General features: G+C 39.5%; 1 protein-coding gene and 2 long non-coding RNA genes across 3 annotated transcripts; 1 reads left to right on the forward strand and 2 right to left on the reverse strand.

Annotated features, from left to right (window-relative positions):
• Positions 1 to 86: 86 nt before the first annotated feature.
• Positions 87 to 2,084, reverse strand: LOC143418404 (uncharacterized). The gene is made up of 3 exons (XR_013098403.1): positions 1,899 to 2,084; positions 1,092 to 1,244; positions 87 to 210 (listed from the first exon to the last, which is right to left on the reverse strand). It is a non-coding gene; the product is annotated as an uncharacterized LOC143418404 (long non-coding RNA).
• A 53-nt stretch (positions 2,085 to 2,137) lies between these two features.
• hsd3b7 (hydroxy-delta-5-steroid dehydrogenase, 3 beta- and steroid delta-isomerase) lies at positions 2,138 to 11,043 on the forward strand. Its single transcript, XM_004552446.6, has 6 exons — positions 2,138 to 2,342; positions 3,542 to 3,697; positions 6,528 to 6,636; positions 8,681 to 8,780; positions 9,237 to 9,399; positions 9,902 to 11,043. Exons 1-6 carry the CDS (start codon positions 2,183 to 2,185, stop codon positions 10,312 to 10,314), a joined length of 1,101 nt encoding a protein of 366 aa, XP_004552503.3. The 5' UTR covers positions 2,138 to 2,182; the 3' UTR covers positions 10,315 to 11,043.
• A 2,044-nt stretch (positions 11,044 to 13,087) lies between these two features.
• Positions 13,088 to 17,825, reverse strand: LOC112434766 (uncharacterized). Its single transcript, XR_013098404.1, has 2 exons — positions 16,311 to 17,825; positions 13,088 to 16,224 (listed from the first exon to the last, which is right to left on the reverse strand). It is a non-coding gene; the product is annotated as an uncharacterized LOC112434766 (long non-coding RNA).
• Positions 17,826 to 22,258: the final 4,433 nt, after the last annotated feature.

Raw genomic sequence — 22,258 nt, forward strand, 5'->3', positions numbered from 1 at the left:
ACCATTTTGTGTAAGTGATTACTTTTACATTCACAGGTCTCCTGATCCACTTTACTATAACAATATATTCATGACAGAAGGAAAGTAAAGGAAGCAAGATGAGGCCCCCGTAGCTCCCCTCATCACTTCTGAAGCCATTAGCTGCTGGTTAAAAGTTATTGAGGGCAATAAAGGCACCAGGTTCAGAAGACTCCTAGCCCTGTAACTCATCTGGAAGCAGTAAAAAAAAAGAAAAGTTCTTAACCTTTAACCATCAAGTCATTCTTATCTGCTTCCTTTTGAAATGACACTATAGAAATGTGACCAGTTTTCTTCCCTTTTTTCTAATGACGTCCTCTGTTTAAGTATGGTGCATAAAGTGTGGTCTTAAAACTGTTAATACATTTTATGGTTCATGGTTGGGATCAATCCTAGCTCCCCTCAGGCACAAGGATGGGTATGCGGTGTTCTTTGGTCTATCACAACAGATCATTTTTATGTTCTTAAACATTAAACATCATTGGTCACCTTAAAATCATCAGTTAACCAAACAGGCATGCCTACAGACTACTGAATTTATTAGTACACAGTGGGTTCGAACACCCAAGTTGAAGAAGAGGGCTGTAACAGTGCTAACCACTTCAAAAGCCTTTTCTTAGTAAACTTGAGAAGCAGTTGTGCACTTAAAGGTAGATGTAATCAAGCAATGCAACATGCTAAAACAATTACAGAGCAGAAGATTTTCCAAAGTGTAGTCCGCTGTCCAGTGGAGATCCTTTGTAACATTTAATGAAGCATGGTGAACACAAGAAGGACCCGTTTCTGTCATAATGCAGCATAAATGCCTTGTTGTTGTTGACCCAAATTACCCTCACTAATGGTTGCCAACCAGCAAAAAATGGCAATGACTAAAATAAACCTATGGTTTGCAATATTGTATAATATAAACTAATATTTGTTTCCAAAATATAGTGAAATAGAAGCAAAATGTAGCATAATTCTTATATTTATTTTATAAACAACATAAATATGGAACTGTCTCCATGTTTATTTAAAGCAACATGTTGAAAAAATATTTTTTAAATAAATGAAAATCTTGTGTTTTTCTTTACCAAGTCAGTGTCCTGCTGGATATGGATGTTCAGATTGGAAACAAGCGTGAGAGTCTGACTTCTAGTTGATCGCTCTCTTATGCCACTTTAAAGGCATGTTGGTTGAGCAGGAAGTTGTGTGCCGGAAATGAATGCATCTGCAACTGTCATAGACTGTAAGAGGAAGCAGTGAAATCTGATGAGAACAGATGGTGACCTGAGTTGACGAGGCTACAGCTGGCTAACATGTGCCCCTATATGCATTTCCAACTCCCATCTTTTTAGTGCTCTCCCTATAAGGCCAACTTTCTTCTGATCCACTGTTCCTCACAGTGAAAAGTAGGTGAGTGTGTTCAAGAGGCAAACATATTAAAAACATCAGCAGAAAAACATGGACCATTTTGTGTAAGGCATTACTTTTACATTCACAGGTCTCCTGATCCATTTTACTATGACAATATATTCATGACAGAAGGAAAGTAAAGGAAGCAAGATGAGGCCCCCGTAGCTCCCCTCAAAACAAAGTTGGTTACATTACACAAAAAAATCGAAATCTTGGGTCAAAGTAACAGAACTCTACTCAAAGTTGACAAACAATACTTATAACTCAAACAAACTGACCTACCTAGCGAGACAAAGGGGAAACTTAAAATAGTGGCTGATCAACCCACAAAAACACAAAAAGGGGTAAATCAGAATCAGAATACTTTATTGATCCCTAGGGGAAATTATGTTGGTTAGAGTGTGCCAGTATAAACAGTAACAAAAACAGACAATACAAGAAGTACAAGAAGTAGCACAATATATACATACAAATAATTCACTTACTGATAAATAAAGGAATGATTTCCTGTGTCGTGCAGTGGTGCTTTTTGATGTCAGTCTCTCACTGAACATGCTCCTGTGGCTAGCCAGCATGTCATGGAGTGGGTGGGAGGAATTAGCCAACATTGTCTTTATCTTGGACAACATTCGCCCCTCCAACACCAAATTAAGAGAGTCCAGCTTCATCCCTAAAATGTCATCATCTCTGTGGGCGGGAAGGGCGGGGCGAGTATAGGCAAAAGCTCCAGCTCGCCGCTGCAGAGCACAGAGTTCATTAGCGTAACACGATGTCGGAACACCAGCGGGGTCTTGTGTATCTGCTCACCGGTGCCTGTGGGTTTCTCGGCCAGCATTTACTGAGAATTCTCCTGGAAAAGGAGGACAGTCTAGAGGAGATACGGGTGTTTGACAAACGCGTAGATCCGACCTTGCATGATCTCAGCACAGGTAAGACGAGCAGAAGCGCTTCTTGACTGTTCGTGACTTATGTCATGCAATGCTGTTTCTGTTTATAATGCGGAACTTCGTTAGCTAATATACCGATTTAACGTTAAATCTTTCACCGGCAAACAGACATACGCGCAGATATATTGTCGTAAATCACTCGAGCTGTTTGTTTTATTCGGCAGCATTTTCCTTTTCATGGTAATTCTCCAGAGAAAACAAAACTGTCTTCATCACTTCGCCACCGCATTCCTGATAAGAATCGTAACTCAAACCTTTAGCGTGCCAGCTTTATGTCATCTTAATTAGAGTCTGTTTGAATGAAATACCTCGAGCAGGTACAGCATTACTTATAAGGAAAAAAATGGCATACCCTGATGTTTGTGTCTCAGATATGCTTTTAATCACCTTGGCAACGTAAAGAAAGCTGTGTTTTGAGCGCACCCTAATTTACCTGTCGTGTCTTGTTGTTGCACCTGCCGTGACTTTCAGCACCTTCTGAATAATTTGAATGCTAACCTGTTGGTTTACATAGAACCAGAAGTCGTGACCAAAGGTGGTTCACATGATGTGTTTGTTTTTGTTCCCTGCTTCCTGGGAAACATTATTGAAATCACTTGGAAGCCAAGATATGTTTTATTTCCTTGATTGCTGGTCTGCTTACAGTAAAATACAGAAGTTAAGCAAGACAAGACCCTCAAAGCTGTGACTAATGCCCCAACAAAAAGACTAGTGATCCATCTAAGAATCAAAACCCATAAAACAGAGTTTGAATTTCAGCAGAATCTCTGTGTGAAAGTCCAGGTGCAGAGCTATCAGCGTTTCAAGGACAAATGGTAGATAATTTATAGGTTCAAGGCCTTCATAATATTTTTGCCATGTCAGCGCAACAGTGGAGACTGATCTCTTATATTGTTTTAAACTTCTGTGGAATTTAAAAATAAGACATTATCACTTTGGATAAAATTGGACTTGCCTTGATGATTCGGAAAGATGCAAATCACACCTGGAAATAACACTGCTATTATGAAATCAGGGCGGGCTGGGAAAAGAATGAGGTTGTTTTGAAGTTGCTTGGTAAACAAACTGTTTGTTCCTCAGTGTATTTGTAACATCCTTGTGGAATTCTCGGGAGAATATGGACATTATTTTCAGGTTTATTTGTTTGTTTTTAACTTTGTGTTTTCATGTTTTTTACCCAGAGCGGACAAGAGTGGTTGTCATTCAAGGAGATATCACGGATTATGAATCTGTGTTGGAGGCCTCCCGTGGAACCGATGTTGTCATCCACACAGCCAGCTTGGTTGATGTTTGGTACAAAGTCCCAGAGCCCCTCATCTACTCTGTCAACGTAACAGGTGAGGCTTGGAAAGATCAAAGTGATAACAAGGAAAAGGGGTGGGGTGGAAACATCAATCAACAGTTAAACTTGAAAAACATTTTACCACAGAAAGATATTTAGAGGAGAACCTTGGCTACATTTACTTTGGATGACTTCCAAGGCGTTTCCCTTCAACCAAAAAATGGAAAAATAGTTATAGTTCACATATTCACATTTCTGGTCTGAGGTGTGGTTTCCTCTTTTTTCAGTCAAGGGTCATTTTGTGTGTTCAAAGTGTTGTTTCGTCTTTATGAAAGGATACTTTGTTTAAACACCAGAGGTCTCAGATTCTCTTAAACTTCAACTCTAATTGGCTGATGCTGTTAGTGTGGAATTTAGCGGTGAGTTTAAGTGTTACATGATGCTGAAGTTGTTATTGGAGATGGGTTTCCTTTGTGCAGACGAGAAGCGAACTGCTGGGGAAACCCATTTTCTTCCCCTCTACTTTTTTGGAACATGATGAGAGTAGTGTCACTATTCACTGACTGAAACTATGACTAAATAGAGTCGGTTGAATTATACATTTAGGTCAAGGTTTAACTGATCATATGTCACTGTAGAGCTCTATTTGCACATGAGAGCATCAGAGACAGACTCCAGATTTGTGTGTCAAGTGTCTCAGTTAAATAAAAACACCTTGTTCAAACCTGGAAAAGTTAGTGACTCATAAATGTATTGGATTGCCAAAAGCAGTCCAAAATAACAGTTAACCAATGAGTTTACTCTTGACTGGAAAACTATTTTAAATGCTTCCCAAAAGTATCGTTTCTTCGGGTCTGTGGAATTTACTGGGTTTATTTTACTATTGTTTCTAGGGGTTTTTGAAGGTGGGCAGGTTGTATTCTTTAAAATCTGTCTAAACATTCCTTCTACTGTTTTATGTAGCAAAATGGCTCTCAAGAGATAAATTTGGCTCAAACACTGAAGCTTTTGCTATCATTAATCTCTATAATATTTTTGGTATTTGGACATTTAAAACAGTAGGTTGGCATCATGTTAGACAAACTCAAAAAATATTCAGCTAACTGAACCTTAAATCAAATGGTGTGTGGAAAACAGTGGAGCTCTGTGACGAAGAGGAATAAGCTATTCAGCCTTCTTTATACTTAAGAGGTATTTGTTTTCAGTGGACTTGTTGACTACAATTGTCAGCCAGGAAATGCTGCAGCCTATTTTCCCCGAGTTCCTGAAATGTCTCTGGCGCTGACTTTCAAGTGACTAAAGAATTTTATTGACAGCAGCATGCCAGATGTGCTGCGATGAAGGAAAACAAAAACATTTCATTGATCTGAATCTAAAACCAGATTGAAGACACTGATCACAGTAATAAAGAAGGGATGCAAATGTTGCTGGTGAGGCTTTGCTTTTAATATCTGTACCCCAAAAACAATCACTGCAGATTAAAGGCAGTTTTGTCTGTAGGCTCCCAAAGATCTCGTGCAGAGGTCAGCTTTTTTCCATATGGATGTTAATTATTTGGATTGCTAGAGTGTATATGAACAAACCACTACAGTTAAAGTTTTTCTTCTGTAAAAATCTGATAAGATCCAGTAGTTGCATCTGTCTGTTTTACTCGGTCCAAGGAGATTGTCCCATTTGGCCTCACGGACCTGAAAAATATTTCAAGAATTTTAATATTTCCCCTGTGTTGGCGTCAAGGGGTTTTCTTCAACACATTCTTGTTAGTTCCTCCTCCTCTAGTGTCTGGTTAAAATCTCTCTTCTTCTCATAACTGGTATAGATTTAAAATGCTAGTCTAACAGCAGTATATTGTAAACACTTATAGCCTGTGTATTTTAGGCTGTAGCTGCAATGTTTAACCTCCTTTCAGACCACATGTTGGCACAAAAGCTAGACAGCAGAGCTTGCAGAGGGTAAACATTACTGCATCAGGAAAAGCACAGATCAAACAAATTTAATTAGTGTTTCCTGTATTTAATTAGGTGTCCTAGAAATCATGCCAGTGAGCCACTATGCATAGAAGACTGTGGAACTGGTTTACCTAAATTGAATCTTAAATTATGGTCTGTTCCTCTGTCTTATCTGTGTCCTGTTCTATGTATTTTTGCCTTTAAAGTGAGATTAGTTTTAACTGTGCTAGCAGCAAAGCTGTAGGTTTGACAGTGCTGGTAATTTCAGTTCATCACTTTTGCCAAGAATAGAGTATCACAACACATATTCAGCAAATTTACTGTTAGATTTTGTAGAGGTGTTTTTGGTCTGGCTTTTTCAGTTTTTCTGTAGCGCGTGAAACCTCTCGCTCTGTTCTAGTGAAATATGGCATACGTTCCTGATAATCTACTACCACATTGGTGCTGATAAGTCTGTCACTTTACAGGGAGTGGTATGGTTGTCTGTGCAGCTGTGCATGGTATTTGTGAACTCTGTGGGTTTCTTTTTTGTTTTGTTTTGCTCAGATGGCAAATTAAACACATCAGCACTTCTTTTTCTCATCAGCACTTTAACAAATGTTAACTATGCAGCTTGTCAAGTGTTTACTCCGTAGATTTTTGTTTTTAACTTTCAGATACGTAAACAATAGCCTCAATAGTGGAAGCCAGAAATATTCGTGGCATCCTCTCATACAAACAGAACACGCATGGGTCCCGTTTAAATTATTCACACGGAGATGTTTCATATAGTAATTTGAAGCAATCCATTAAAAAAATAAAAAATAGCAGCTTTCTTCAAATCTGCACTGATGGAATAAACTATTTCTGTGTCACAGTGTCCTTTGAGCTACAGTCTGCTCTATCAACACAAAAGTGAGCAGACTTGCTAAAAACGATGTTTTCTTTTCCTCTTAGGAACAAAGAATGTCATCAAAGCCTGTGTGGAGTGCGGCATAGAGTGCCTCCTCTATACCAGCAGCATGGAAGTGGTCGGTCCCAACATCAATGGAGATCACTTTAAGAGGTGAAAATCAAAAACTATAACATTGTTAGTTGTTTAAAATGTTGTTGTTGGTTTTTTTAATTATTCTTATTTTTTTATGCTGACTGAGCCAACATAGTAGACATCTAAACCCATTTGAAGAAGTGCTTTAGCTCATCTAGTTCATTTTCTGTAGTTGCTGCCTTGTAACCACTCTTATCTTAAAAGCACCATCATTTAACACATGACTTGTGCAGCGCAAGATATGATGGGGTGGAGTCAAACGTCAATGACAAATGCAGTATTTAGTATTTTCTGTGTGTTATTCAACCGAGTGATCAAGGTAGTTTATTCTGATTAAAAGACATTAAATGGGAGCTACTGTCTGAGCTTTCTTTTGCCAGTGCTTTAATATTTTCCAGACTTTTATGTCACGCACTTGTTATGTAATGTTGCTGCAGTTAAACAGCTTTTAAATCTGGAGCTTAAAGTTCAAACTGTTTTGCAACCATCATTTGCATTGGCATGCTATTGACAGTTATGTCACTCAAGGTTGGTTGATACCAGAGGAATAGTTCTGAATTATTTAATAACAAATAAAAAATGTTATGTAATGTACATTTGCCAGGTTTTTTGCCTGTCATGAGAGGAAAAGGCAACACAATGTGATTTCTAAATATGGGCTGTCTCCGGGTTTTTCTGTGTATTCATCATTTTCAGTGACATCATTTGAGTGGCATGTCCATACCTGTGTAGCTATGGAATATTTTGGGTAAGAATGAGCAGAAACCAAAATAGAAATGACTCTTGAATCAAGACTGATGACAAATGGAAAGTTCACTCCTAAAGGCGTGAGTCAGATCCAGGTGTATAGTTCACCGTCATATTGTTTGAGTATAGGAATAGGAGACCCAGACAGACCATTTACTGGCATATGTCGGTTAGAGGGAACAGTTTTTGTGCTTTGGCTGAAAGCATTTCAAGGTAGGGTTTTTCCCATTGTCACCCATGACCGAAATGAAAAACCCTGGTGTGCAATGCTTGTATGCACTAAGGTTAAGGTGACGGTGCACAAGTGGGCATTCTTCAATATTTAAGTGTCTGGTTGGAAATTCCACCCAGTTCCTGAAGGTTTACGGTTAATCTATTCTGGCCAACCACTACCAAGGGTTAAAAACAAAAGAGTTTGCGCTGCAGAAACTCTGACCACATATTTAGCATGTGCACCCTTTACCCTCCAACCTGTACCAGTAAAATTCTGAGTGCTGCCTGCTAATCTCAGACTGGCTCCATGATCTTGAGATTAGGGCTTTACAGAGGCCAGCATCTGAGGCTGGACTCCTTGTTCTTTTTGTCTCTTTTGATGATTCTTTGGGATGTTTGTGATGCTACAGAAGGATCTGGGACCAATCAGGCACCTTCTTGTTGATGTGTGACGTAGAACACGTGCAAAGCTTTTTCACAGTACAATATGTTCTCAGATTGTTAGATGAAGATTCAAAAGAAAAATATTGATATAATCATTCCAAGTGGATGCCCTCTTATCTACTGAGATCTTTCTACGTCAGCCCATCTCCAGCCACTGAGACAGATTAGCTTTCTGGTATTTCCTAGTAGAATTAAAGTCGCAGCATATTACTATCAATATCAAAAATGGATTTACAGTAACAAATGGATTTAAAGAATTCCACATAATGCCCTTGTCACATGAGGAAAATCACGCCCAGCAAACGTGCTGGACGTGCTGTCTGCCTTCCAGATGGTGTGCACTCTTTGCACGTACACAGGCACCTTGGAAGCTGTTGTAGTTCTGACGTTACCCTATAAGAATGAACCTTTTCCTTCTCTTGTTACAAATATTTGTTCTATTTAGACAGTAGATTTGGAAAAAAGATAAGAACAAACTTTGAAAAACTTGCAAATAAACATGGATATCAGGTTTGTTCTTCTTTGCCAAGGTTCATTTCAACACTTCTGTTTAGTACGTCATAAGCACATTCCTAACACACACAGCAAGGTCAAGAAAATACTAGGTGATTATCTTCTCCTGAGCACTTCTCTGAATGTTTAACTTCTTTCTTTGTAGGGGCAATGAAGACACACCTTATACAGTGAAACACAGCATGGCCTACCCCAAGAGCAAGTCAGAGGCAGAGAAAATTGTGCTTGATGCTAATGGCACCAAGGTAAGATATATTTCACAAATTAATGGTATGTTTACTTTGTGTAAAGAAAAGTGGTATACTGTTTGAACTACATCACAATGAAGCAGATTTAGTAAATGTACATTTGAACTGAACTATGATAATGCAGTGAAACCAGTAAAAGGATTAGTTTCTAAAAAGGCTTAACCTGGATAAACTTTGACTGGGCAGTTCCATGCAGAGGCTCGAGATATGCAGATGTTTTTGTTTTTTAGTCTCTTGCTGAGCTGGACTGGAGCCTTTAAAAAAACAAAGTCATAGTGTGTGTGTGGGGGGGGGGTTTCTTGTGCAACTTTGCCACAGAATGTGAGAATTTCCCTTGTGGCTATGCGGTGGTACAATGGTGTAATTTTTGCTGTTTACAATTATATCTAAATCTTCTTTTATTTTATCTGCCTCCGGCCTGGAAACTAAAAGTTGTTTTTATTTCCTGTCCAGGTTAAGGGTGGTAAGCACTTATACACATGCTCACTGAGGCCAACGGGGATCTATGGCGAGGGGCACCAGCTAATAAAGGACTTCTATAAGCAGGGTGTTCAAAGGGGAGGCTTGATTGTTGGAGGCATCCCAGATCATGTTGAACACGGTCGAGTTTATGCAGGTAAAATTACCACTTCTGTGATGTTTCCTATGTGGCACTGAAAACTTGGTTAAAGGCGCCGTCATTTTTAAAGCAGATGTAGCATGTAGAAGCACTTCCTCTGCACTTCGCAGGAAGTTTACAGTTTTACACCTAACGCAATTCATAACATTAGAATTTCAGATGATAATATGATAAGAAACCCTGATGCTCTTAAACAACTTTTAATAGGTTTATAATAAATTCAATACCAGATGGTCATTATCGGTGAACATGTATACATGCATCCAATTCACACCACAAATCCTCTGATCTCCTAACAGAATATGATTGCATTTATGATATTAATACATTTTACAAATGCATGTAAGGCATGCAGTATCAGCCACAACTGGATAGAAAGGATGTCACTTGGATGCAGATTAAATGACTAAAGTAGTATCTACAATTGATGTATTTTAAGTATTTGCACTCTTTACCATCACCATAATTAAATCCGTTACTTATCCACTTGTCTACCTAGGCAATGTTGCCTGGATGCATCTCCTTGCAGCCCAAGCTTTGAGAGAGCGCCCAGAGAAAGTTGGAGGAGAAGCGTTCTACTGCTACGATGACTCACCCTACAAAAGCTACGAAGATTTCAACATGGTGTTGTTCTCAGAGTTTAACTTTCGAAAGGCACGGATACCCACAATGGTGTTATGGTTTCTGGCCATGTTTAATGATTTGATGCACTGGTTACTAAAACCCATATACAACTACACGCCGCTGCTGAACAGTTACACCTTGGCCGTTGTTAGCACCACCTTCACAGTGCGCACCGACAAAGCTGAGCGTCATTTCGATTACCGCCCCTTGTACAGCTGGGATGAATGTCTGGCCCGCACAAAGAAATGGATTAGCACATTTCCTTCAGAAAACTCCAAAGACTGTTGATCTGAGCTCAACCACAGCAACATTTATTAGAAGCTGCTATGTAGACAGACGGGATCGCAATACGTAAATAATGCCTGTTGTCTATTAATGTTGTAGAGAAACAAGCAGTACTGTGCCTTACAGTAGGGACAGTGTATCAGAGCTTTTATACAGAGCATATAAACATAGTTTTATAAAAGATGTCTCAATAATTCTCGTCGTAGTAGATTAAAAGGTGCTTTCATAACATTTTTGAAACTGCATTCATTTCGACATTCAAGCTTTAAAAACTATGCAGTACCGATAAAGCAGTATTGTTCTTGGTCTTGTGTTGGTGTTTTCAGTTCTGCCAACATCCACAGAATGCCTTAATTCAAAGTTAAAATAAGCTTCATTATAAAATGTTGACCACTGATTCCATCAGAACCGTTAACTACATTTGTTAATGAACTAGTTCTAGATGGGGCAAATGGTGAAGACGACATAATTATTACATTGTTGTTCTATCCATTTCTGTGGCATGTACTAATTTTAGATATGCATTTCACATTAAATATTATCAATATGCACAGTATTAATAGTGACAATGTAAACTCAATTTACATGCATTTACTACTCAGGTTACTAATATTTTATTGATTTAGCAGAGTTTATAAAATGTTTTATACTGTTTGAATAAATGTTTATTGTGACACAATTGGAATGTTTAAATTTTTTTTGTCATTACAAATAAAGATTTATTTAATCCTTTGTACAAGGCCTCGTGTGTTGTGCTTGGCATCAGGGCGGTGCCCTGATCTCATTGCCTGTCATCCCAGTCTTTGGTTGCATAACAACTCTGATACACATCACTACATCCCATCCCTGGAAACCACTTGCACAACTTTAAATCCTTGTTTTTGTTTCAGTATGCATATTTGCCCACACCATATCCCCATGGTTACATTGTGTCCTCCGGTTTCTATGTATCCAAGTGTTTACCCATTGCGGTAGGTAGAGAGAATCACTCCTTGAAGTCATGTGTTGTGCCTGAAAATGAATAAATAAATGAAAATGAATGAATGAATGAATGAAATGATGTGGAAACTTGTTGTCATGCTATATTAAAACCAGCTGGATTTGAACTTCTATGACTCAGAAGGAAAAGGGAGTTCCTTTAGAGTTTGCTAAATAGTGTTCCTGTAGACCTGGGTGTCCCCCATTTTGAGGTTTTGCATAGCAATCTCCAAAACACCACCATGCATGGTGCTAGGAAATACAAAGCAAAGACTAACAGTTTCCAAACAAACTCATAAATCCTTTTTTGCAAACAAAACCAAAAGATGTGGAAACAAGAATGTGGAAAAATTAAGTTGTGTGTGTGGTTTTTTTTGTTTTGTTTTGTTTTTTACATTTCCAGCAGATTTTAATATGGTCTGACACAAAGGCTAGGCTTTCTTATAAAATGTTTCTATGATGTAAGAGAAAGCATGTCTGTGGGAATACAGCAAAATATCTGTATGAGTTTAACTGATGTGTTTTGGTGGTTCACAACTGGAGTCTCTAGGTGTGTCAAACCTGTTTGAGTTCACAAGCCAACCAGGAGCTATATATAACAAATGGGGTGAACCAGTAAAACACAACCTATGTGAAAACAAACACCTATATCTTTTATGAGAAGTGAATAGATATTCTGAACATTTTATATATACAAAAACATGAACAGCCTGAGATGTCTTAAAGTTTAATTTCAACTCTGTCTGAGAGTCTGCTGTCATAACAATCGACAGATCACATTGATTCTATAAAGAAAAAGACTTTACATGGATAGTTTTTGGAAGGAAACAATATTATGCATCTTTGTGATTGAAACACCATTGTTGTAATGCTGGCATCACATCCTTACTCCAGGAATAGCAGAAGACAAAAAATAATACAAATTAAAAAAAATTACAGTCTTTTGTCAGAAAAGCCACTCCGTAGACCTGTGGCAGGTGAGGGTCCTGTTCCAGGAAGCAGGAACTATGGAGACAGAGAAAACAGAGACCTCCACTCTGTGGACAGTAAGGGTCAGCCAGCTTCCTTGCACTGCAACATTTATTGTAGGTCACTGTAGCAATCATTGTTTAAATAAAAGACATCTGTTCTTTGTTTTGCAATCAGTCACACTAATGGAAACATTTTGTGTTACAGATGGAACCTTGGATATGATGTGGATATTTGGGTAAGGAACAGAAATGATTTTTAAGACTAAGACTAAACTAAAGGAATTTAAAGGGGTGTTTTAAAAGCAGACAGACTGTCTGAATGTAATCTGATTACATGTAATGTTTGTCTTTGTTCAAAGATTGAGATTCACTTATTATGTCAAACAGCATTTGAAAGGTACAGTGTCTGTACCACTGAAAATCACATAAAGCAGACTCTGTGGGTCTGCCCAGAACTGGACCCAGCTGCAGGTATTAGAGGCTCCATAATGGATCAGCAAACCATGCCCTACAGAAAAAGATCAAGGACTCAAGGATGAGGTTCAGCATGGCCATTTTGCAGCTCATCCTGTCTAGACTGAATTTTTATGTTCATATTTCATTTATTTTGTTTGTATTCTGTTCCCCGGTCCTTATCTAAAATGGTTCATAACATGTTTGCCTTTACAGATAAAACTTACATTCAATAAAGACCTGTAAAGCTGCCCTGCCTTTTTTCAGTTAAATAGGAAACCATTACTATGCTCTAACTATGACTATTAACAATAACTCGATAAGACATCTCTCCTACGGCTACAAGAGAGGAAACAGTGAAGGCCGACATTAGATTAGATTAGGCAAGGCAAGTTTATTTATATAGCACAATTCAACAACAAGGTGATTCAAAGTGCTTTAGAGACATTAAAGAACAAAAACAAATAAAAAGCATGAGTTAAAATTGATTAAAAAACAGTAGATAAAATCAGGACAGTAGATAAAATCAGTAGTTAAAATGTAAGTTTTGAAATTTAAGCTTAACAGTGTGGATTTGGTGTTTTATTCAAATGTAGCTGAGAATAGGAGTCTTCAACCTGGATTTAAATAAACTGGGTGTTTCAGCTGATCTGAGGCTTTCTGGGAGTTTGTTCCAGATATATGAAGCATAAAAGCTGAATGCAGCTTCTCCGTGTCTGGTTCTGACTCTGGGAACTGATAAAAAACCAGATCCAAATGACCTGAGGGATCTGGAAGGTTCATACTGGGTCAGGAGGTCACTGATGTATTTTTGGTCCTAAACCATTCAGAGCTTTATAGACCAGCATCAGAACTTTAAAGTCTATCCTCTGACGGACAGGCAGCCAGTGTAAAGACCTCAGAGCTGGACTGATGTGGTTCACTTTTTTGGTCTTAGTGAGGACTCGAGCAGCAGAGTTCTGAATGAGCTGTAGTTGTCTGACTGATTTTTTAGGTAGACCTGTAAAGATGCTGTTACAGTAATCAAGCCTACTAAAGATGAATGCAGGGACTAGTTTTTCCAGGTCCTGTTGAGACATCAGATCTTTTATCCTTGAAATATTCTTGAGGTGATAGTAAGCTGATTTTGTTATTGTCTTAATGTGTTTTTCTAAGTTTAGGTCTGCAACCATCACTACCCCCAAATTTCTCTCCGGGTTTGTGGTTTTTAGGTGTATAGATTGAAGTTCTCTGGTGACATGTAATTGTTTTTCTTTGGCACCAAAGACTATTACTTCAGTTTTTGTTTAGCTGGAGAAAATTGTGGCACAACCAGTCATTAATTTCCTCGATGCATTTACCAACAGCCTGTATAGGGCCTCGGTCTCCTGGTGACATTGTGATATATATTTGTGTGTCATCTGCATAGCTGTGGTAGTTTATTTTGTTGTTCTTTATAATCTGTGCCAGTGGGAGCATGTAAATGTTAAACAGAAGGGGTCCCAAGATGGAACCTTGGGGAACTCCACATGTGATACTTGTCTGCTCAGATGTGAAGTTACCTATTGATACAAAGTATTTCCTGTTTTCTAAGTATGTTTTGAACCAGTTTAGTACAGTTCCTGAAAGACCTGTCCAGTTCTCCAGTCGTTTGAGTAATATGTTGTGGTCAACTGTATCAAATGCTGCACTGAGATCCAGTAAAACTAAGACTGTGTTAAGAGATTTTCTACATTATACAATATAACCAAATCTCTATAATACAATATAATCAAGTGTGCCTTATATTCTGTGTGTTCATATATTTTTACATAACCAAGCTTATTGTTAAAGAGAACATAATGCATTCCTTACCTCAGTGTGTGATGTCAGATAAGCATGATATACTTCTGCATTGTTATTTTCAGTATATGTGTGCAAGGTCAGATAAGCTGAGATAATGCCTGACCTCTCCCCTTTCAGTTAAAAGAGGAAGTACTATGTAACTTACTTTCACTATAAATAAAGAACCAAGCCTGCGCTCAGTGTGTGTGTCTTCTCAGAGACATTCACCCGTGCGCACGTTTTCTAATACTCTCTGAGTCGGTCTACAGTGTCTTATTTCTCTTACTTGTGTTTGAACAAATGTCAACCCCTGACAGACTGACATTTTTCCACTGTCTGTATTCAGACATATGTCATTAAACACTTTGGTCAGAGCGGTTTCAGTGCTGTGGTTCTGTCTAAAACCTGACTGGAAGGCATCATAGCAGTTATTCTGTTTTAAGAAGTAATTGAGCTGTTGAGAAACTGCTTTTTCAATGATCTTACTTAAAAATGGGAGATTTGAGATCGGCCTGTAGTTGTTCATTTGTGTCTTGTCAAGATTGTCCTTTTTCAGTATAGGTTTTATTACAGCAGTTTTTAGTGGTTCTGGAAACACACCTGACATTAAAGAAAAGTTGACGATCTGTAACAGGTCTGACTCCAAAGTCTTTGAGACCTTTTTGAAAAAACTTGTTGGCAGGACATCTAAACAGCAGGAGTTGTTCAGTTGACCTAAGATGTCTTCAGGTCTTTGCTGTTAATCGGGTGAAACTGTTTGATGGTGTTTAAACAGTTTTTCAGTGGACACAGTACATATCCTGAATATGCTGTTGATGTACCAATTGCTTATCTAATCTTTTGGATTTTTTCTGTGAAGAATTTGGCAAAGTCATTGCAGGCCATGGTCGAATGAAGTTCAGCTGCCACTGGCACAGGAGGGTTTGTTAGCCTGTCAACTGTAGAAAATAAGACCCGAGCATTATGACTGTTTTTGGTGATGATGTCAGAGAAGTAGGACCTCCTTGCACTCCTCAGTTGTAAATTATAATTGTGAAGTTTCTCTTTATAGATGTCATAATGAACCTGGAGGTTTGTTTTTCTCCATCTGCGCTCAGCTTTCCTACACTCTCTTTTTTCATTTTTCACCAGTGTGGAGTTTCTCCATGGAGACTTTTTCCTTCCAGAGATAACCTTCACCTTAATGGGAGCAATAGTGTCAATGACATTTAACATTTTAGCATTGAAGCTATTGACGAGCTCATTGACTGAACCTCTGGACAGGTCAGGTGTTAATGGGAAGACCTGGTTAAAGATCTCACTACTGTATTCAGTTATACACCGTTTTGTGATCACTGCTGTTGATTTGTGTGGGCTGAAATTAGATTAGAAATTACAAATGGCCACACTGGGGGACATTACAGCAGAGTTTTTCCGTAAATCTTATTAAGCAATACAGTCCATCCATCCATTTCCAGCCCCTTGGAGGCAGAAGTCTAACACAAAAGGGAGGACCTCCCTCTCCCCAGCCACCTCATCCAGCTCATCTGGGGGAAATCCTAGGCGTTTCCAGACCAGCTATAAAGATGTAATTTTTCCAGGCATGAGCAGCAAAATAAGGTTGTTAAATCCATCAGTATGCCGGCTTGTACACATACACGAGAGACACGAGAGTTCTTCTTTACTGATGTTTACTGTGCTTCTCTTAACGTACAGGTACACCGTAGAACTGGTGAATACAAATGTACAAGAAAATTATATTTCAGCATTAAAACATATTACAATATAAAATTCACAAAATATAAACAAACATACCACTTTGGCCTGCAAGTAGACAAACCGGTGTAACTGGAACTTAGGGCTTATTTCTTCTTTCTTAGCTTGACTTTTACACGGCTAGACCGTCACCATGCGCAGCTTCTCTGACTTTTTTCCAAAACAGGAAGTGACCTCTGCCCTTACCTTATATTTACAAAATTAACCGGCTATTTTCCATGTATCAAATTAACTGTACACCAATCCGGTAGGCAAAAAAGGAAAATGTTAACATGCTCAACACAAAAATAAAACATACAAAATAAAATGAGTTAGTTACATTATCATTACAAGAGCTCCGCCTAGTGGTCAAATACTAACATTTCACCAACTGTTACACTCCCACCATCACACTATCGCAACAGCATGTGTGATCCTAAAGGAATTTGACCCAACAATGAACTTAGCGAAGGTTAACCAATAAACATTATGTTGAGTCTTTACTCTGCTTCAAGTAAAAGTATAGTCTTATGTATGGGTCTCTCTAAAATCGTCTTAGTTGTGTGCTTCCCCTTATTGTCTCTAGTAGAGTCACCGATGAGAAGCTTAACTTGTCTGACTCTGCCGTCAGCTCCTGGAGTGACTTCCACAACTTTGGCGAGTTTCCATTGATTTCTTGGAAGACAGTCTTCTTGTAATAACACAATGTCATTTATTTTTGCATTTCTTCTGTTTTTATTCCATTTGCTTCTCTGTTGCAAGTTTAACAGATATTCCTTTCTCCACCTTGTCCAAAATACATTCGCCAAATATTGTACTCGTTTCCATCTTTTCTGGAGGTAGAGATCTTCTTTAGCGAATTCTCCAGGTGGTGGTGAGATCACTGCTGACTTCATCGTCAAAATATGGTTGGGTGTCAACGGCTCCAGTCCTACAGGGTCGTTGATAGACTCTACAGTTAGTGGTCGACTGTTTACTATTGCCATAGCTTCATACATGAACGTTCTCAATGATGAAGTGTCTAATCTTGAAGCTGACTGGTCAAGAATGGATTTCAGAACATTTCTTATTGTCCGAATCTGCCTCTCCCAGACTCCTCCCATGTGGCTAGAAGCAGGTGGGTTGAAAACGAAAGTTATTCCCAGCTCTTTGACTTTCTCTTGAGTTGCTTGCGTTAGAAGCTCGTTTCTTGCACCGATAAAATTGGTGCCTTGATCACAATGCAGCTGACCTACGTTGCCACGTATTGCTATGAAACAACGGAGTGCATTGAGAAAACAGTCTGCACTGAGATCATCTAGAACTTCTATATGTATAGCTCTCGAGCACATACATGTAAACAAGAGTCCATATCTCTTCAAGTCTTTCCTCCCTTCTTTTACACAGAATGGTCCGAAGCAGTCCATACCGCTGTATGTAAATGGAGGGGTAGCTTCCAGTCTTTCTGGTGGCAGGTCTCCCATCCTTTGTTCTTGATTGCCTTTCCTGTACTTTCTACATTTGACACATTTGTATATAAATGACGATACTTCAGTACTGCAGCCAATTACCCATATGCCATTGGACCGTATCTCATTTACTGTCATCCCTCGGCCTTGATGATTCGTCTTCTCATGAAAATGTTTGATGAGCAGGTGCGACACATGATGTTTCTTTGGCAGAATGGCTGGGTGTTTGATGTTGGGATGGACTGATGCTTTTGTAAGTCTTCCTCCTACCCTCAAGATATTGTGTTGATCAAGGAATGGACTTAACTGAAGTAGCTTTGAGTGAGATGGTCTGACTTCCTCCTTATCCTTTATGATCTTAATTTCCTTTCCAAATGCTTGTTGAACTGTCTGTATGATGAACTCCTCGGCTTCTTTCCTTTCTTCCAACGTAGTACTTTCATTGGACATTTACTTTGAGTTCTTTGCATACTTTACACGTCGTCTTAATCTTGCTATTGCTTTCACAACTCTCGTCCAATCTGAGAATTTTTCCAGTCGTTCTAAAATGGATTTCTCTTCTTTTGCCTTAACTGCGAATACTGTTGTGACTTTGAGTTCTGGATCTTCGATACTGATCTCTTTCACTTTAGCATCTTCTTGTGGTAGTTCCTTTTGCCATAAAAAACTTGGTCCTGTGAACCAGTTGGACTGTACTAGTTCTTTTGTCATGACTCCACGTGATGCGTGATCTGCAGGATTTTGTTCAGAGGCAACATATCGCCATTGACTTGGTTCTGTACTTGATCTGATTCTCTGTATTCTGTTAGCAACGAATACATGAAAGCGCCTTGCGTCGTTGTTAATATAACCAAGGACAACTTTGGAATCAGTCCAGTAGTACACCTGAATATTTTGGATCTCCAATTCTCTCTTTAGAAAGTCAGCTGCTCTCGTAGCTACTACAGCCGCAGAAAGCTCCAATCTTGGGATGGTTGTCACTTTAGTAGGAGCGACTCTTGCTTTACCCATCACAAGAGTGCACTGTACTTCTCCAAACTTGGTCACTGTTCTCAAGTATGAGCACACACCATAACCGGTTACACTGGCATCAGAAAAGCTGTGTAACTCATACTGCTTCACTTGGTCAGATGTTGATGGGACATAACAACGTGATATCTTTATGGAGGACAGGTTCTGGAGGTCTCTGAGCCAAGCTTCCCATTGAGGCTTGAGATCTTCTGGAAGCGGCTCGTCCCAGTCCAGCTTTTCCTGACACATTCTTTGGAGGAGTTTCTTACCAACTAAAATGAACGGAGCGACGAATCCAAGTGGGTCGAATATTGAGGCCACTGTCGAGAGCACTCCTCTTCTAGTGAAGGGGTTATTCTTTACAATCACCCTGAATTGAAAGGTGTCTGAGCTTACACACCATTGGACCCCTAAGGCTCTTTCTATCTTTGGCTCTCCTAGTGCCAGATCCAGATCAGTTGCTCCTGCTACACATTCTTCCTTTGGGATAGCAGCAATCACTTCCTTGCTGTTGCTAATGAACTTGTGCAGGTGCAGCTTACCGGTGGCACACAGTTCTCTAGCTTCCTTTACAAGTTGAATAGCTTCTTGCACTGAATCCACACTCACCAAACCGTCGTCCACGTAGAAGTTGCGTTGCATGAACTTCACCGTGGCTTCACTGAACTTATTTTCACCTTGCGCAGCGACATGCTTGAATCCAAAGTTTGCGCATCCTGGTGAAGATGCTGCACCAAACAAGTGGACTCTCATACGAAACACTGATGTGGACTTTTCCATGTTACCATCCTCCCACCATAGGAATCGGAGGTAATCTTGATCTTTTGGGGCAACATGAAACTGGTGAAACATGCGCTCCACGTCACACATGACAGCTACACGTCCTTTCCTGAAACGACACAGAACTCCAACAAGAGTATTTGTGAGGTCAGGTCCTGACAGGAGATGCTCGTTGAGCGATGTATTCTGGAACCTTGCAGAGCAATCAAAGACGACGCGGATCTTATTTGGCTTCTGCGGATGGTAGACGCCATGGTGAGGAATGTACCATGCTGGTTGATTATTTAGCTCAGCCTCTGGCACTTTCTCTGCGTCACCTCTCTTTATGATGTCTTGCATGAAAGTCACGTAGTCCTTGTAGTAGCGCTCGTCTTTTCTGAGACGCCTTTCTAAACACTTCAGTCTGTGTTCTGCCCAAAGTTTGTTGTTTGGCAAGTCAGGTCTTTCTTGTCTGAAGGGTAGTGGCATTTCAAAGTGGCCATCTTGCCTTTGTTTTATGCCTTCTTTTACTTTGGCTAGAAACAGTAGATCTTCTTGTGACATTGACTCTTCTTCAACACTTTTTTCAACAAAGTCCATCTCTAGCACATTAAGTATCTCGGCTGGAGTAAGTATTTCTTTGACTTTGTTTCTGCTTACAAAGTGAACTTCCGTTTTGAGCTTGTGAGCTGGTCCTACAGCTGGCAAGACTTGTCTAACAATAACACGATGGCTTACTCCTATTTCATCTTCACAATCACCTTCAGAGTCACTGTAGCCAATGATGCTCCAGCCAAGCAGAGATTTCTGTGCAAATGGCTGGTCTCGATCACCACTGACCACCGCTAGAGGGAGCAATGCTTGAGGACAGTTATATCCGATCAGTAGTCCAACTTCACAATCAAGCTTGGGAGCCATCTCCTTTGATAAATGTTTCAAATGTGACCAGTTCTCTGCTGTTTTGTTTGTGGGAATATGTGATCTGTTAGCAGGAATGTAGTCTCTGGTATAGCTTGTTGGTAGTTTGATTCTCGTTTCAGAGTAAATGCCTCTTACTTGTAAGTCCTTTAACTTGCTGCTTGAAACAACTTTTGTTTTGGACGTTATAGTGGAAATCTTGAGTTTAACTGGCTCTAACATGGCGTTGAGCGACTGAGCTGTGTCTTTCAAGATGAAAGTGGTGTCACTTTGAGTATCGAGCAAAGCATACACCAACTTTTCATTCTCTGGTTCATCCACAGTGGATACATAAACTGGGACAACTGAGGAAGTACAACCTTTTGACTTTTGTTGCACAACTCTGTTGGATGTAACTTGGTTAGATACTTGCTCTTGTACTTCAGAAACCTCTGTTTCCTGGTTAGCCTTAAATTGTTGTTGGCTATTCTTTCTTTGTTCCTTGTCTCTTTTCTCTCTGTCTTGATGTAGACAAGTTGGGTGAGGCTTTTGGCATTTGTCACACACACTTCTGGAAGTGCAGTTCTTAGAGTTATGACCAGTCTTGAGGCAACCAAAGCACAGTTTTTCAGACTGCACAAACTTTACTCTCTCTTCAACTGACTTGTCCATTATCTTGCGACATTTCTGAAGCGTGTGACCAGGTTTCTTACAAAAGAGACATGTGACATTTGTCCTTTCACTAGAGCTTGTACTAAGTGACTTAGCATTCAGCATGTAGTTTCTTTTGGGCTTGTCTTTGAATGCATGCTTGTCTTGTTCAGTCGGCTTTATTGCAGGCAGAGAAGTGATAGGATTACATGCAATTCTTGCTTCTTTATTCAGGAATTTGACAAAATGACTAAAATCTGGGAACATTCTGTGTTCATCTTGAAACTCTGTCACCGTTCTGTTCCACCGTGCACTTAGCCAATCAGGCAGCTTTGCAGCTATCCTCTGATTTTCCACGCAGTCATGCAAAACTTGTAAACCTTGAACATAAGGTATGGCTGACTCAACACTGCTTAGAAAATCTGCAAACTCACGTAGATCTTTAGTGTCTTTGTTGTTAATTTTTGGCCATGACTGAATCTTGTCACGATATGATTTGCCTATCACAAAGGGATCTCCAAACCTGTCGTTGAGTATCTCCCAGGCAGCATGATAAGCGGTGTCTGTTCCAACCAGAAAATGTCCTTCAATAGCCTTCTTCGCTGAACCTCCAACATACTTTCTCAGGAAGAATAGCTTTTCTTGAATTGGCAGATTCTTGCGGTCAACTAATGTTTGAAAAGACAACTTCCAGTCATTATACTGCAGTGGATCACCTGTGAAGACTGGAGGCTCTGGGATTGGGATTCTGTTTGCAATGATAGCTTCAGCGAGCATCCTTACAAGATCAGTGGAGGGCGTTTCATTTGCACTACGAATTGCTGTTTGAGGGACAGAGGCTCGGAGAGGTGCAATTTGTTGCGGAGCTCTAACTTGAGATGGGATGAATGGTTTCGAGTTCACATTTGGAAAGCTTGGTTGCGGGACGGAACTATCTTGTCTTACTTGGGAATGAACAGGAGATTTGTCTTCATCCTCACTATTCACACTTTCAGCATACACTTTCAATCTTGCTTGTGCTGCATTACGCTTTTGCAATTCTCTCAAAAGTTCCACTTCCTTTCTCTTTTCATCTAACCTTGTCTTTATTGAGGTGCTCTCAGTTAGAAATTGAGCTCTTTTCCTTGCATCCTCAACTTCAAGTACTCTGATTTCTTCCTCACACTGATGCTGTGTTTTCATTATTTTAATGACTTCTTCTGTAGCTGCTACATCAGCTGCAGCTTCTTGTCTTTGTTGTAG

This window comes from Maylandia zebra, linkage group LG4, assembly GCF_041146795.1.
Source record: "Maylandia zebra isolate NMK-2024a linkage group LG4, Mzebra_GT3a, whole genome shotgun sequence".
Classification (NCBI taxonomy): domain Eukaryota; kingdom Metazoa; phylum Chordata; class Actinopteri; order Cichliformes; family Cichlidae; genus Maylandia; species Maylandia zebra.